The 16,688-nt window shown below is 43.1% G+C and overlaps 2 protein-coding genes across 4 annotated transcripts in view; both read right to left on the bottom strand.

The window, feature by feature from the left end:
• The window catches only part of RB195_019360 (uncharacterized protein), a gene marked incomplete at both ends in the record, with an annotated part of 32,170 nt that extends 21,861 nt beyond the window's left edge, over nt 1–10,309 (bottom strand). Inside the window, 3 exons of one of the 2 annotated variants that reach the window (XM_064187172.1) lie at nt 7,293–7,393; nt 8,943–9,092; nt 9,230–10,309. In XM_064187172.1, coding sequence (XP_064043053.1) covers nt 7,293–7,393; nt 8,943–9,092; nt 9,230–10,309 — 1,331 coding nt within the window. The remainder of the gene's footprint in view (nt 1–7,292; nt 7,394–8,942; nt 9,093–9,229) is intronic. The other variant, XM_064187173.1, reaches the window with a different exon arrangement.
• Nucleotides 10,310–10,471: 162 nt separating this feature from the next.
• On the bottom strand, nt 10,472–16,622 carry RB195_019361 (uncharacterized protein; the record flags this gene model as incomplete). Of its 2 annotated transcripts, none has more annotated exons than XM_064187175.1 (8): nt 10,472–10,843; nt 10,898–11,485; nt 11,606–11,854; nt 12,457–12,560; nt 12,609–12,703; nt 15,853–15,927; nt 16,084–16,178; nt 16,455–16,622. In XM_064187175.1, 8 exons carry the CDS (start codon nt 16,620–16,622, stop codon nt 10,472–10,474), a joined length of 1,746 nt encoding a protein of 581 aa, XP_064043055.1. The 2 variants fall into 2 exon arrangements, with proteins under 2 accessions (XP_064043055.1, XP_064043056.1); XM_064187174.1 differs by lacking the exon at nt 16,455–16,622 and adding an exon at nt 16,420–16,446.
• Nucleotides 16,623–16,688: the final 66 nt, after the last annotated feature.

A 16,688-nucleotide genomic window follows, 5' to 3' on the forward strand; every position in this document is an offset into this window, starting at 1 on the left:
GAGGAAGTGATGTCTGATGAATACAGCGGATATGGAAGAAGATCCCATTCAAGTGCCTCCATAGTTTTTTTTGACAATCTTTGCAAAATGTGGCCTAGCGTTGTCGTGCTGAAAGATCACTTTGTCATGTTTTTCGGCATACTGGAGGCGTTTGAGCTTTAATCTCCGGATCTCTTGCATCACTTGTTGTTGGTAACGTTCCTCAATGATGCAAACAACGTCCATCAGCTGCATTTTTCTTCAAAAAAAAAGAACAACCGAGAAGCAGCGCTTCCTGCAAACTGTGTTTGGTTGGCACAAAGGTTGATAGTTAGAGCATTAAGAATTTATGTTGTTCACACTTCAGCAAAATGACATATACAGATTTTGGAAAGAAGTGATGACACCTCAACATGAATTTAGTTACAAGATGCCCCGACGCGTTGCGCCACCGTTTGCAAATTCCTCAAAAATTATTTGTACCCTCAACGCTGCCGCTTATTCCTAAGAATAGTTGTTCTCCCTTCTGGTTTGGATTTCTATGTTCTAGGCCTTCTATATTCGCCTATGATGCTGCAGTACCCGCTACTCCTTTGGAGTCGGAAGACTCTTGGAGAGATGGAGATGGACAAATGGAGTTAAGTTGTTGCAGGGAACCCTAAATTACCTCTCTTGCAGCTCCGGGTCACTTGATTCCAGGTTTGTGGCCAGAAGAAGACAAGCGTTCTCAAGTCAATTCTAACACATTAGAAATAGTGAGTCTTCCTAAAGCCATCTGCATCGCAGTACACGAACAGGGTCACTTTCGGTTACCTATCTGCCACCTTGGAACGCGTCATGTACCCCGCGGCTAACCGTTCGTAACCAATCAAGTGAATAGGATCCGTGAAAGATGGCCATTATCTTTGGAAAGTGAAGAAAGTCCCAGACTTATGGTGAGAGTGTGCATCCTTAGCTGTGGAGATTAACTCAGAAAACTTCTCAGCGAACTTTGCTCTTGACAACAACTCAAGTGCAAGTTCGTAATTCTGAAAGTGCCTGAATTTCTCAGTGCCAAACTCACAAGCCTGCTCTATCTCATTAGTCATTCCGACTTCTGCATAGCAGTCATTGAGTGCTGATTAATTGGACTACAACAAGCGTTTGCGTCCAGTAATTCGGTATTTGCTTAGAACTCTCCTTTCTTTACAGAGCACAGCCTTTGTGCATATTTTGAATACCAGTTGGTAGTGACTTCCGAGTGACAAAAATCATCAAGAAATATTTCATTGCTTTAACAAAAACATGATTCTTGCAACATTTACGAATTATTTGCGTATTTAAAATAACCATTTTGTCCTGACGAGAAACGACCTTTCGAAAAACGCTGAATGCGAATCGATTTGCAAGGTTCAAGACTTCTGACGGACATCCTAAACCCCAAAGGGATTCACTTGGAGATTCCACGCTACGGAGACACCATTATATTTGAATACAAGTGAACGGCGACAATGACTTTACGCAGTTATTACTCACAAAAGAGCAACGAAAATTTAAAACGATCCTGGTACAGTGGGTCGACGACGGCTAGTCTTCGTTGCGGAATAATCAGAAAGCGTCATATTATGTTGAATATTACGAAGTTGCGTCCCCGCTCAAGAAAATCGTGCCGCTACAAAAAAAGACACCATGATTTCCACACACCATGACACTGGATGTCACAAAAAGATAGCCACTATTACAGTTGTGATCACTGTAGTGAAAGACACATGTAGAGAAATACTGGATTTCTTGCACTCGATAATGTTGGTTTTTCTTTTTGAGTTTGTAGCATAGATGACTACCAATTTTTGTATTTCCCTTAGAGTGCTTTCTGAAGGATAATTATTCTGTTTTTTTACAGCCTACGTTTACATTAGAGTTCCAAACGCAAAACTACTGTGTCTGGTAAGTAGAAAAACGCAATGTTAGCCTCTTTTGTATGAATATAATTCTATAACTAGTTGTTTATTTGTGCCGCTCAACACTGCGAGCACCACAGCCACCAATACGGTAGGCATATAGCAAAGCTTGAACATAGATCGAATTCTGTGCAATTCATTTCTTAGTTTTGTATGTAATAAAGCAACGAATTCCATTTCTAATATATAATCGCAGCAGCAATTTGCTTATGAGGAACGTCGAAATCATAATTCACGTGATCACAAAGAGTCTGTACAAATTTGTACGCAAAGCAATTTGTTCTCATGAATTCGTCTCTGCATTACGGACTAGAGTTCGTGAAGAAAACAGACCTATCGGATTTACCGTCTTCATGTGGTGCGTTCAATATCCTGCAGAATAAAGTTTTTAATAGATTCCTCGGCACATTTTACTATACTCTCATTCCAAACGCAGCGTCATTCTCCGATGTTAGAGCATTGACATAGGAAATCGAGCCTCCTTTTTCACCTGCGTGAGGGATTATTTTCCCAGCATCACCTCTCTTATAGAGGGTTCAAAATATAGCGAATCTCATCTGCTATTTAATCAAGTTCATCCTGCATCCATGCGTCATATGATTCCCTTCAACCACCGTCCACGCACATCTCCTTTAGCGTTCGAAAACCTTGAAATATCCGACAGTTCAGCTGTGTCACCGCCTCAAATTGACTTCCTGAATTAAACGGCGGAAGGATATTACGACCTAACACTCCATCCGCATCATTGCCAGTGTGTCGTCTTTAGACATATCCAAGCACATCCTGTTCTATTTTCAGCTAGAGTTCGGTTGCTCTTGGACCTCTGGACAATGTTGATAAGATGATCGGGTGGTAATTCTTTAACGTGATAAAAACAAGCGAAGACGGTTTTTTTCATCTTTCCGCATTTTCCACGTGTCTCTTTCCTCCCCCCATACTCCATATCCACTTCTGCGTAGAGCTTTTCATTATGGCACATCATCATACCAAAAGTAGCATAATAGTCGTTTTGTCCAGACTAGACTCGCAGCTTGACTTCGTTTCTTCGGAAAAAGGCGCTTGGCTAAGGAGTTGATTTTCGACTTGATTTTAACGCATTTTTGCTGATTATCTCTTTCATAGCTGACATCACATTTCATCATACAGCCCAAATAACAGAACTCATCCAAGAGTTCAATAGGACTCATATTTGCTTCCTTTTATCAGGATGGAGTAGCAATCCACAGGCTGCAGCTTCCTTCGATACAACGTTTATAACATGTTGCAACTTCGTGCTGCTAGAAGCGAATGTTACTACACCGTCGGCGTACTCGAGATTGCCCGAGGAATGTGCTTACGGTGCTAAAATAACATCAGCGGGAACTGCCCAACTGTTCTTCGAATAATGTCATCGATGACAATGTTGAACAGAAATGGTTCCATTATAGCCGCTTGTTTCACTGCACTCCACATCAAACGGTGAAGTACGTCGGGCTAATCTTCGAACCGTAGTAGCCGTTCTTTTATTCATATCATTAATTAAGAATACGAATTCTGCCTGAATTCCATCGGCCCAAAGGGCGTGGGCCTTGATGGCAAGAAGAGAAACTCGGGTTGTCCATTGTGAGTAGTTTCTTCGCGATGCTCATGGTAACAACTGGAAAAGTAGAAAAGGCGCTTGTACTCGACACATGAAGATACTTCGTGGGCTTTGACAGCTTACGACCAAAATTCCAAATTCTTGTGCTCCGTGGTAGTGGCACTTTCTTGTGAAGAAGAATTATGAAAATGTGTCTCTACGACCGGATTATCTTTGTCATCTCATGAATCCCAGAAAGAGAAAGCGATTTCAGTATTTCTGGCCTAATTTCATCGTCTACACAGGAATTTCCATTTCTCATTTTTTGAACACAGACTAGTATCTCTGACGCTGTGATACTTCGCTGTAGGCAATGCCGATGGACGTACACGTGTTCAGGTACAGGCGGTGTTTGCGTTCAATCAAGGTGTTGAAATATTCCCTTCATGTATCGGTAGGCTTGCTTTCCCGACAGTGACTCTATCGGCAATGTTGAGGACAGGCAAACACCTTTTCATCTTGCAGTTATACTGTTTCAAAAAGGTATTTGCTTTCCTTGAGTTCCTTCTTTTCGTCCAACGCCTTTTCAAACTCCTTTGCTCTTGATGTCCATTCATTTTCACGATCATGTTTCAGTTGATAATGCAACCTCCTTCACAGACACTACTCCTGGCTGGGGTCGCCAATAGTGCTGGCGACATAAACAGAATTTTACAAGAATATAGTCTACGTTGATGCGAGGGCGAAATTTTTCTTCCGTGTTAAAATAGGTACCTTTTTGCAGCGTCCTGAATACATCTAGAAAAAGTGTGCGTCATCCACTCGCTTCTTGGTCCGTAATCGAATATTCTTTGACGTTGGCGGAACATGTTTCTGACTTCATTGTCTTCCATACCTGCCAAGTCCAGCTTCAGTTGATGTTGAACTCCACGACTACTCTTCTGGATCTGTACTGTTAAGCTGAGAAGAACTGGGCATTAGTAGGACTGGAATGCGACGTTTCGAATGTCCGATAGAAGGATGTTCTTGTCACAACGTAATCGTGTTGAAGCTCAGTCGGCACTTTGCCCTTGCATTACTCCTTTGGCGTTGAAGTGGTTGCCCTTACCACGGCATCGATGGCTCCTCTTGAACGAAAATTTAATGATGTTTAATTAATGAGGATCTAATGATCTAACGAAGTTTATTTGCTCGTGAAAGTCTACCGGACAACTTCCGTTATCCCTTGTTTGGTTCGTGGGATAATACTATTTTCCACGTGCATCGTATTGTTGTTCTAGTCAGTCAGTTTCTTCACACGCATCAATTCCGACACAAGTCGCCTGCCGGCTGGGTATCTTGTACACCAGTGTATTGAGTTCATCGTGAAACGCGTCTCTACTGCGGCTTTCGTACGTACGTGAACACTTACGATCCAGAGCTTGTATCCTCTACGATACCGCAATCGTACAAAGGAGCATCTTGACGTGGATCCAACTTCATCTTCACTTCAGATTTTTGTACTGCTTGTAGCTATTGCACATTCTTTTCATTAGCATCAGCACATAGATGGTGTAGCTACCGACACTGATGACGGGACGATCATTGATGCGTGCGTTCTGTAATGCAGCAAAAGGCGCTTGTTGATATCTTGTGGTCTGGACAGGTCAGCTTCTTGGAGTCTTCTTGACAGCGACCAGCAGTTCAACGTTGCGAAACAGATGTTCGTTTCGGAAGACTCCGCATTCCCGTTAGACATTGGATCTATCAGGGGATAGGCTCTGGTAGGGTCCTGGTCGACAGCTTTGTTTGATAATTTTTGAGAAACTTGCGATATGTGACAGTGCAAATTATATAGGTCGTATGCTCCCAAGACGTCTACTCAGTTGCGTGATTGCGTTTAGTGAAACATACCACAACGAGCGGGTAACAACCAGACTTCTATGCACGGTCCTCGGCCTCAAATGAATAAAAAATGAAAAAAAGAAAGTAATGAATGCATAAAATAGCTGAAGTATCAATTTGTATTATGTATTCGAACCTTTCACTTTGGTTTGCCACTCGTACTTATTTAGCTTCTTTGTTGGGTACTCTTATTTGTCACACTCCTTTTCGATGCCCAATCTTCCTTTCTCGTGATCCATATTCATGTTCGTTGCATACTATACGTGTACGTGTATTTGTATGCATAATGTTTTTATAATAAAGTTTGATTGACTATGTTTATTACCTCATGCTGTGAAAGCGTTAATTTGACGACCGGTATGGCGTCTAATCTATCATCAAGCACCGAATCACTATATTACGATGCTGACCCTCCTGCTTGTGAGGTTCGTGATGTGTAGATGAAGGCAGAAAGAAAGATATTATCAAAGAAGTGAGCATGAAGATAGGTGCTTATGGTTTTCTTCACCACATCTTCGATGCACGTATATAGTTTCCAAATCCGCTCCCCAGTACAAAGATATCAGAAACATGCCCGTTCTCCATGAACATTGCCTTTATCATGCCCATCTGAGGAAGAAATCTAAAGATGCTATCAGCGAGACGAGGATAATGCAATTGCCGACTAATTACCGTGCAGTTTCACGTCATCACATTACTATCACATCCATTTTTTATAGTAGCATCGACAATGAATCTTAATCTCGATATTACTAGTCTAAACGTTCTGCTAAAGTCGAATTTCTGTTTTCCCTACAAAACTTTCTTTTTTTATTATAAATAAAGGCAAAATGTTCCTAGTGTTGTTTCTAAACCCGTCAGCTCCACATTTGGAGAACATTCAAACTTCGGTTCCAAACACTCATTCGATACCAATGTAATAAACACAATACACACAATTTGAAAGCATTACTCAAAGTATGGCTTTTCCTCCTGCTCCCCCCCAAAAAAAAATTATCGCAGAATGTTTTAACGTAAAATGACGGAAACATCATCATCATACTGACAAAAATGACGTTCCACGTCAGACCACTTGAATTGTTGGCAAGTGTTTAAAAAATCGTTTGCATGCGTGTTTTCACTTTTTGAAGAAGGCATGTTACCAGCCTGACAAACGTACAAGGAAATAGACACGAGGAAGGGTTATAGAGGTACAACGCGAGCACTGACCACGGATACGAAACGGTTGCAACGTTTTGTTTACCTTTTGCGACATGCATAGGAAGTTATTGCGCGATACTACTGTACCACAACACAGCAATTCGAAGCCGTGGGACTCGTGCCAATTCTGCCGCCAGAGTCAGCTCAAAATAAGACCGCTCCTATACAAGACTATTGCTGAAATGTGTTAACTGGTTAATAAACTTACTTCCTTTAATACTGCTCATCGCATACACAACTGCATCAACGACTGTTTCTGTATTTGTTGTAATAGTCGTTTAAAAAGGTTAGCTTTTCTGTGCGTTTTTTATTTTATTTTCTACTCCGTAGAAAATAGTGCGCCGGAACGCTCGATGCAGTATCTTCCGGGCCATTTTCTACGGCAATTAGGAAGAAATGAACGGAATCACCCTTCTTTTAATAATCTACGATCCCATATACGAATACTCCACGGGAAATCCGCACCCCTTAGATTCGTGTGGTGGCGTCTTTAAACATCCTCCTGGTTCCTATCATTCTTGAGCCTAACACAAGTTCGACTGCATAACTTTGGTGCTCCAAGAAATAGTGGCCGGAATCGAAGCAGTATTTTCCGATTTCTACGGCAATTAGGAAGAAAACGAAATCACCCTTCTCTTAATAACTACGATCATCAAAAACAATTTTTAACGAATCAACATTTTTAACGAATCAGAACTGCGTTTTCCAGAAGCAAAACTTTTACTTCATACCTGCTGCAGTTCAGTGCTTCAGCATTCGGTCCTTGGTCGAGAGGTGCGTGAGTGATATCATGACTTAAAAACTGTCCAAATTGCATAATCATATGTGAATACTGAAAATAAAAATATCCGCTGCTGTTGATCCTTTACTAAGAAAAATGTAAAAGTGTAAACATAACGAGACAAAAAATAAAATATGAAATATATGGATGTACAGGTCACAGATAGTAAAGGAAAAAGGCCTAAACAAAATATTGTATATTCTCTATCTGAGTTCTTGAGTTGACTTCGTTTATATCCACCGATCGATATTGTGGAACACTATGGATCGGCGTTCTTGGTAAGCAACGATCGTACTGTGACTAGCAATGTTCCATGGCGGAGCTCAACTGTGTCACCCCCTTTACCAAATGCGTGCGCTAGCCAACACTGTTATATATCACATTCGAAGACGGAACAAAACTTTCTATGTCTTTCGCAAATGACTACTCCCTCAATCGGCTTTAGCCGGACGTTCGAACTGGTTCGAATTTCTGCGTTGTTCGCTTCTCCTACCTTCAGTGATCAATGAAACTGAATGGTTGTGGCACTTTGTGAGAAATTAGAATTATGTTTCTCTAACAACGCTTCCTTTTTTCAATGAATTTGGGCGGAAGAAAGTTTTCTTTCTAATTGCGTCAGCTGTACACTTGGAAAACATTCAAACTTCAGCTTCAAACACTGCATCGATATCAATAGTGTAGACACAATTTGAAAACGTTACTCAAAGTTTGAGTTTTCCTCCTGTTTCTTCAAAACAAGTATCACGGAATGATGTGTTAACGTAAAATGACGCGAACGACTGTTCACACCATTTTATGTTGAATCCTAATGCTATCTATTGTGTCCTATCCCACTGTTAAACCCTATCCTACTAATTTATCCTACTGATAAACATAATGCTCCACATCAGATAATGCAAACTGTTGGCTACTATTCAAGTAGCCGCCTACATGCGTGTTTCCACTTTCTAAAGAAGGTATGTTACCAACTTGTGACAAACGTGCAAGAAAATTGATAAGCGAAGGAGTCGTAGAGGTAAAACGCAACACGTACAGTGACCATGGCTGCCAGGCGGTTTGCAACGTATTATTTACTCTTTATCAAATCCACATGAATTACTTGCGCGACAAGACTGCGCCACGGCGCACCAATAAGACACAGTGAAACCACCCACACCATTTTATAGCTTTCTGGCGTCGGCAGACCAATCCGACGCCATAGAACCCATCGTACTCCGTTTTTGGAGTTTCGTGAACACACCACACCATACACTCACTCACTCACACTCACTCATTCACTCACTCTGCATTTCTATCGTAGAAATTCATTGTTTTTGTCCTATTGCCAACAGTTTGCAGTCATTTTCAATTCTTTCCTTTTATTTTCTTTTATTTCCCGCAGGTCGTGGTGTGCAGACAGCGGCTTCTGATATTATCGTGAAGACGACTTGACTTACTTCACTTAATCGGCGGGCTGATGTCATCGCCTGACGCGATTACCATCATCTTCGCCGAGGAGTGCCGTCCTTGAACACAGCTCTGCTCAACCTTCTCGATCTTCTGCGAGAGCTTGCACAGAATCAATCCATTCGTCGCTATTCCATATTCTGTGAAACCTTACGTCTCGCCTGAACTGCCTATCCACCCCGAGTGTCCTCAGGTCCTCTTTCACCGCCTCAGTCCAGAACTTCCGTTTTCGGTCAGGTGGATTCTTCCAGCTCGAACCCGACGAACTCCTCAGAACTCGTTGAACAAGGCGATCTGCCGGTCCCTTAATATATGACCAAAGAAGCGAAGACGATTTACTTTAACCACTTTCGATGGCGGTGCAAGATGTTGATGTTTTCCACGTGTCATTCACCGGTATACCACATCAATTTCTGCGTGAAGATCTTCATTGTGACATACCCTAGGCCAAAAGTAGCCGAGTAGCCGTCTAAGCAGCTTTCGTTCCGTGCAGTCAAGCTTCTCCATAACCGTTGATGGTGCTGCCCAAGTCTCCGAACCGTACATCATGATGGGGCGAATTGCGGATAGGTAGACTCGCAGCTTGACTTCGTTGGTGATGGGGGTCGACCACAGGCATTTCGTTGAGGAGTTAGATGCAGAAGCTGCCTTATCGCATCTTTGCTGAACATCTCTCTCGTAGCTACCGTTGTTCTTCAGCGTACAGCCCAGGTAACAGAACTCATCGACGAGTTCTATCGGTTGTCCGTCCACCCTGATTCCCGTTCGAGGTCTCGAAGAGATCCATATCTGCTTGCATTTATCAGGGTATAGACGTAGTCCATAGGCCGCAGCCACCTTCGATATAATGCTGACAACATGTTGAAGTTTCGTACTGCTTTCAGCGAATATAACAACATCGTCGACGTACTCGAGTTCAGTCAAGGGGCACCCAGATGGTGCTAAGACAATGTCTGCAGGACACTGGTCGACTGTTCTTCGCATAATGTCGTCGATTGCGAAATTGAACAGGAAAGGTCCTGCCACTTCCCCTTGTCTTACTCCACTTACCACTTCAAACGATGTTGTACATCCGGCTGGTGTTCGAACTGCAGCAGCTGTTCGTTGATTCATGTCATCAAGCAAGCGAACGAACTTTCCTGGTACTCCATCGGCGCGGAGCGTGTTGAGAAGACGGCCTCGGTGAGGAGAGTCGAACGCGGCTTCAAAGTCCAGTTGCATTGGCTTCGAATACCGCTGCCGGATTTCGATCACTCTCCTGACGATGAACACCTGGTCAATCGTAGATCGGCCAGGACGAAAGCCAGCTTGCTCATCGCGCGTTATTTCTTCGCGATGTTTAATAAATCGGTCCAATATAATGCGTTCCAATACCTTGTACATAACACGCAGCAAAGAGATTCCTCGATAATTCCTGGGGTCTGTGACGGATAATTTCTTGTGGAGGGGAATTATGATAGCGTGTCTCCACGAATCAGGTGTCCTTTCGTCTATCCATATTGAAGGGATGATCTTTGTCATCCCACGAATCCCAGACGGAGGAATATTTTTTAGTATTTCTACGCTAATCCGTCTTCTCCCCCAGACTTTCCCTTCTTCATTTTTTGGATACAGACTGGAACCTCCGACTCGGTCGGTGGCGCCTCGTTAACCGCATATGTCAGTCTATGAACGTGCTCGAGTTCAGGCGCTGACGGTGCTAGCCGGTTCCTTCCAAATTGGAAGGGTTGCTTCACTGACAGCTACCACATTGGCAGTGTTGAGGACAGGGGAACATCTTTTCATTTTGCCGCTATACTGTTTTAGTAGAGCGTAGGCCTTCCGCGGGTTCCTGTCCTCCCACGCCTTCTCAAACTCCATCGCTCTTGACGTCCACTCGTTACCGCGGCCTTGTTGCAGTTGACGACGTAGCTTCCTTCTAAGACGCTTCTCCTGGTTGAATTCACCAGCGCTGCGCGCGACACATACAGAATTGTACGTGGATTTTGTTTCCTCAGATGCAAAGGCAAACTTCTTCCGCGGCAATAGAACCGGGAGCGTTTCCCTTGCAGCGTCCTAGATGCACTTTGTGAAGGAATCCGCATCGCTAAGCTTCTTCCTGGTCCGTACTCCAACATGAATAGACACACGTTGGCAGAATTTTCTTCTGCATTCATCGTCTTTCAGACCTGCCATGTCGACTTTCGGTTGAAGAGGAACTCCTCGGTTCCTCTTGTGGAACCGTATCTTGAATCTGAGAAGAATTGGACGGTGGTCAGAGTCGAATGCGACGTCCCAAACAGCTCTAGATTTTCGGATATCTGACTGAGGAATGTTCCTCGCCAGAACGTAGTCGAGCTGAAGTTTAAGAGTCCTCATCTTCCGCTTGCGCTGCTCTTCAGGCGTTAAAAGGGTTGACCCCTGCCACGTGAGCTGATAGAGTTGATGATTCCTCTTAAACGTGGAAGCGATGATGAGGCCCGTCTGTTCGCACAAGTCGACCAGACGGTCACGGTTGTCCGACGTGCGCTCCGCTGCATAGTACCATTTTCCTAGCACATCGGATTGCTGTTCGAGTCCCATCTTCGCATTTGCGTCGATTCCGACGATGACCACCTGCTGGTTTGGTTTTTTAGACATCAACGCATTGAGTTCATCATAGAAGGCGTCCTTACTGTTGTCCTCAGCAGTTTCCGTAGGTGCGTGAGCACTTACGATCTAGAGTTCACGTCCTCTGCGATCCCGCAGTCGTAGAAAGGCGAGTCTAAACGACCTTGAGCCAAATTCCTCCACCAGGTTCTTGTAATCGTTCCTCACAGCTATCGCGCAGCCACCCACTTTGTTCTCATCAGCATCGCCGCAGTATATGGTGTAATTTTCGATGCTGATTACGGGCCGATCTCTCATGCGTGTTTCCTGCAGTGCAGCAAAAAGCACACAGAGATATCGCAGAAGTCTGGATAGAGCGGCTTGGAGTTCACTCGATAGTGTTCGGCAGTTCAGCGTGGCGAAACGAATGGTTGCTGCCAAAGATTCCATGCTCCTTTCAGGCAGTTGACGTTTCAGGTTATGGGCTTTGGCGGTGTGCTGGACAATTTTGCAATGTATGGGAAGCTTTCGCCATATAACAGTGCAGGTTATATAGCTCGTACGTTCCCAATGCGTACACTCGAACGCCTGATTGCGGTTAGTTAAAGCAGGGCCACCACGTGCAGGTAGCAATCAGACTCGTATACGCCTCCCCCCTCCCCCTCGTGAAGACGACGTTTTACCCTTTGTAGATGTAATAAGGTAGAATACGTGGTTTTCGTATCCAAGTCAATAAATGTTTTGTTTAGTGTTCTCTCCATCGCAACTTTATCCTGAAATGTGATTGACCAGGATTGCAAATCCGGTGTCGATCTAGATTTTCTCTAATGTGTTGCTCTAGATACATTGTTACTGTAATTTCCAGCAACAGTATCTATGCTTCTCGTTATGTGGACTGTTATATTTGTAGAAAGAAAACTAAGGTAGCATCGTAGGAAACAACTATATCAGACCTGCTTTATTTAAAAGTACTGTTCATATATGATGAATATAAATTGAGGCGACAGAAGAGATAAAATGTGTTTGAGAGTGCGAGAATAGGAAACAATCACGTTAAGCTGCTTGTGATGTCACCCTTATAATTAACTATGTAGTCTTACCTTTCCATGCTCCATGAAGTAGTCATCGTGGACCACATTAGAAATCACGCGAGGATTGGGCAGTTTTCTTCCCGTTGATGAAGTACTTCTCGGAATATCAACACCTTAATTATTTGGCTCCGTGATGCTAAAGTGTTGAAAATACTGGTTACCATCATCGTATTGAGGGGGAAGGAGGTGGAGGAAAGGTTGGAATGCGTTCCCCATTTCAGGGCGGATGAGGTTGTTGCACCAACCAGAGTGTGTCCTATAAGATCCAATATTGCTTGAGTTCGCAGCTATTGCTCTTCGCAAGCCGTTTTGCCGAATGATGAACGCAAATTTCAGTCCCACATAATACTGAATGCCACACATGCAGCATACGACGCACAATCTCACCGAGTGCTTAGTTGGTTCGATCTATAAAAACAGATGGGACGCGACACAGCAATTTGGCTCTTTACTCTTGAGTCATGAATCTTTCTCATATGCATTTTTAGCAACTTAAACAAGACAAAGTCAGCTTATCGGAAGACAAATAGAAGAGATTTCTACTAACAGAGACAGAAACAGGGAAATCCAAAGAGTCAAAAATTCACTACGATAAGTATTTGGTTACGCATACCAAGGTAGGTGTTAATTTGTCATCTCAGAATTCGAAAACTCTGGTAATCCGATCTCACTGTATATCGATGATTTCTGACAGCAGGGACTTTATTGACGTCCATTACCGTCTCTGCTCAACCCAATTTGGATGTTCTCACTTCAGGAGTTTGTAATAAATGTGTGGATTGACTTCGCCCTCGAGATCAATCCTCTTCTTAAAATTCCTTCAAGCTACCTAGTAGGATAGTAGGTGACTATAGGCGTCAGCTTCGCCTGAATCATTTCGGACTGACGGCACCTGTTATACTACCTTGGTGGTTCTATCTTCGGCTTACTTACTTGACTTCGTCGGCGGACTGACCTTCTCACCTGACGCTATTGCTCGCATGTCCGCAAAGGTGTGTCGTCCTTTAGTAGCTCTGTCCAAACTGTCGATGTCTCATTCATGAACAGAAGCTCACACATAATTTACTCATTCATCACGTTTCAAAATCTTGCAACCTTGACGTTTCTTCTGAACCGCCTTGGATAAAAATCTCTCGTCTTCTTTCCTCACCTTACCTCAAAAAAATTCTCTTTCGGTGAGGTGAGGTTGTGCCCGAAAGATTCCTCAGAACACACTGAAGAAAGCGGTTTACTGCCCCACTTATAATTTGATCATCGAAAAATCAAAGATGATCTTCAGTGGCATTTTTCGAGAGGGATCCAATATGTTTATGCTTTCCACGTTATCTGGTGGTGCACCATAACAACTTCCGGGCTAAATTTCAAGCCACTGTGGAATGCCTTAGGCAGCCGAATAAGCAAGTTCGTTTCCGTGCAGTCGACCTTCGACATTACCACACACGGTGTTGCCCACCTCCTACCTCTAACCATGATACAGAGAACGGCTATGTAGACATGTAGCTTGAATCGTCGACAATGCAGATCTCCTGTATCATTCTGATAGCTGCGTCAATATGCAGTCCAAGCGATGAAACTCATAAACACATTCGATACGTTGTCTGTCTACTGTGATTTTTGTCGTAGTTGAGCTGACTGGTTTATTTTGTTCGCACTCTTCGTTTCTGAAACCACCTTGTCGATCTCAAGTTGAGAAAGAACTACTCGATTCGGGAAGATGGGAAGAACAGTGTGGTGGTCAGAGACAAATGGTACCCAAACAGTCCTAGATTTTCAAACGCCCGAGTAAGGAATGTGCCTCACTCAGATCATAGTCGGGTTGAAATCTCATGTATATTTTAACATGTACCCTACTCTCAAAAAAGTACAACGTACAAATACATTATAAAAATCGAAGACTTAAAGGGATCAAAAAGGGATTGGTCAATGCTGTGCACAAAACCCTTTCTGCTTTAAAGGCATCACCCCACGAATCTGAGGTGGTATGGATTTCAGGTGGAGTATTCGTATACGGGATAGTAGATTAAGAAGAGAGGGGTGATTCCGTCCATTTCTTCCTAATTGCCGTTAGAAACGGCCCGGAAGGTGCGGCGCGTGCACCTTCCGGGCTGGCGCACTACAGTCTCCTTGTAAAAAATAGTGCACCAGAGCGCCCGAAGCCATATCTTCCGGGCCGTTTTTACGGCAATTAGGGAGAAATTGACGGAATCACCCACTTCTCTATAATCTACTATCCCGTATACGGATACTCCACTTGAAATCCGTACCACAACGGATTCCTGGTATGCTGCCTTTAATACAAGTAAATGAAGATAATATGCGAAGTGAATATGCTAGTACATGCTGGCGCGAATCTTTGATTACAGAACAAATGTGAATGTACCTGCATATAAAAGTGGTTGTATGTGTTTATGAACGAAAAAGAATAAAACCAGTATGCCGGATATTGCACATTTTCACCACTTGCTCGTACTCATTTGCCATTTCCCGTGAAATGTTGGATGAAGCGCTGTTTAGTGGAATCGACTTCCCGTTGTGAATCCTTCAAATGTCTAACAACGCGTTACAAAAACCGTTTATAGTAAAAAAAAGTGCTTTGTTTTGGCAAGTACGAATAAATCATAACAATGGCAGTTTTGATGCTGTTGCAGAAATCTATTTCAGAAAAAAACTCCCGGCATGTAGACATCGTCTGCGCTTGTTTTCACGTTGATGTCCATTTCTCGCACTTCTGCGTGGCTGCTTCAAACCCGCTTTCACGTAAAAATCTCAAACCAAGGTGGAGAAAGCGAAGGCAGAAGAAAAGATAGGAGGAAATTAGAGCGCACACGCAGATTGGTAACGCTTCAAAATTAAAAGAGACAGGAATTACTCGCATTCATCTGTCGTTGGGTGGACTAAATTAATGTTCTCTTTCTATTTCCACGTCTTAGAGAGACCACAAATCCCAAATATGTAGCAGCATATAAACTATGTAATTATTACCGAGGCAGTCGCAAATGTGGGTAACAGACTTCAAAAAATTGAACATTTTGAATCGATTGACAGAAAATAAAGGAGAGTTGTAATGCTCATTCACTATCACTACTATCAGGTTACTTTTGCTTTAAGAAACGTTAGTTAACCTGCCACCGTTCACCGTATGACAAGTAAAATGCGTAAGATTTGCAAAATTAGCCGTGAACGTTTACAATCTTTGTGTGGCAAAACGGTCATTACTACATGATTAATTCAAAGATGTATTACTGCCCTTTTCAAAACAATGCTGTACCTGCAGTAAATCCACGATTTATTTAGAAATGAAACTAGCAGCTAATTAAACAGACATGACTTACCAACATCATCACTTGCTCATCTGCTGTTGTTACCTAGGTATTAACAGTGAATACATATACTAACACACTATACCTGTACTTCGTTGTGTGATCGCAGGGTAGATTAGTATGTAGGCACTCGTCAAGCGGAGAGTACCGAGATGTGAACCTGAACATGTGAGTAAAGGAAAAAAGAAGATAGTGGCTTTGCATGAGCAACTACGTTTTCCTTTTTCTTCGCTGTTAAGCATATTGTTTTTTGACAGCACTAAAAGAAAGTGGAAAAAGTATACAAACTCTTGAACTTCATTCAAGCCTTTCTCACCAATCTAAATTGAACTGAGGTATATCGGTCCTGAGATCGTGCAAAAGTGGGACATAAGCATGCTTATCTTTGTCTGCTGCCATCAGCTTCGTTGCCTAAAAAACTGCAGTTTTTTCTAAAATATAAAAATGGTTTGGTCATTCCATGTTTGCCGACACGCAGTTCCGACTATACAGTAGCTAGAATTCTCCTCTTGATTACCAAATGAACTTACTCCAAATAAAACACCCAAATGTTCTAGTTGTGTTCCGTCCCAAAAACAGTCTGCTTGTACCTCTATGTATTTTCCCATATGTGAGATTTCGGGCTGGCTGTTATGTTTATTGACTTACTTACCTGACTTAATCGGCGAGCTGATGTCATCGCCTGACGCGATTACCCGCATCTTCGCCGAGGAGTGCCGTCCTTGAACACAGCTCTGCCCAACCTTCTCGATCTTCTGCGAGAGCTTGCACAGAACCAATCCATTCGTCGCTATTCCATATTCTGCGAAACCTTACGTCTCGCCTAAGCTGCCTATCCACACCGAGTGTCCTCATGTCCTCCTTCAGCACGTCAGTCTTCCATTTTCTTCCATTTTCGGCCAGGTGGCTTCTTCCAGCTCG

Source organism: Necator americanus, chromosome II (assembly GCF_031761385.1).
Source record: "Necator americanus strain Aroian chromosome II, whole genome shotgun sequence".
Lineage (NCBI taxonomy): Eukaryota > Metazoa > Nematoda > Chromadorea > Rhabditida > Ancylostomatidae > Necator > Necator americanus.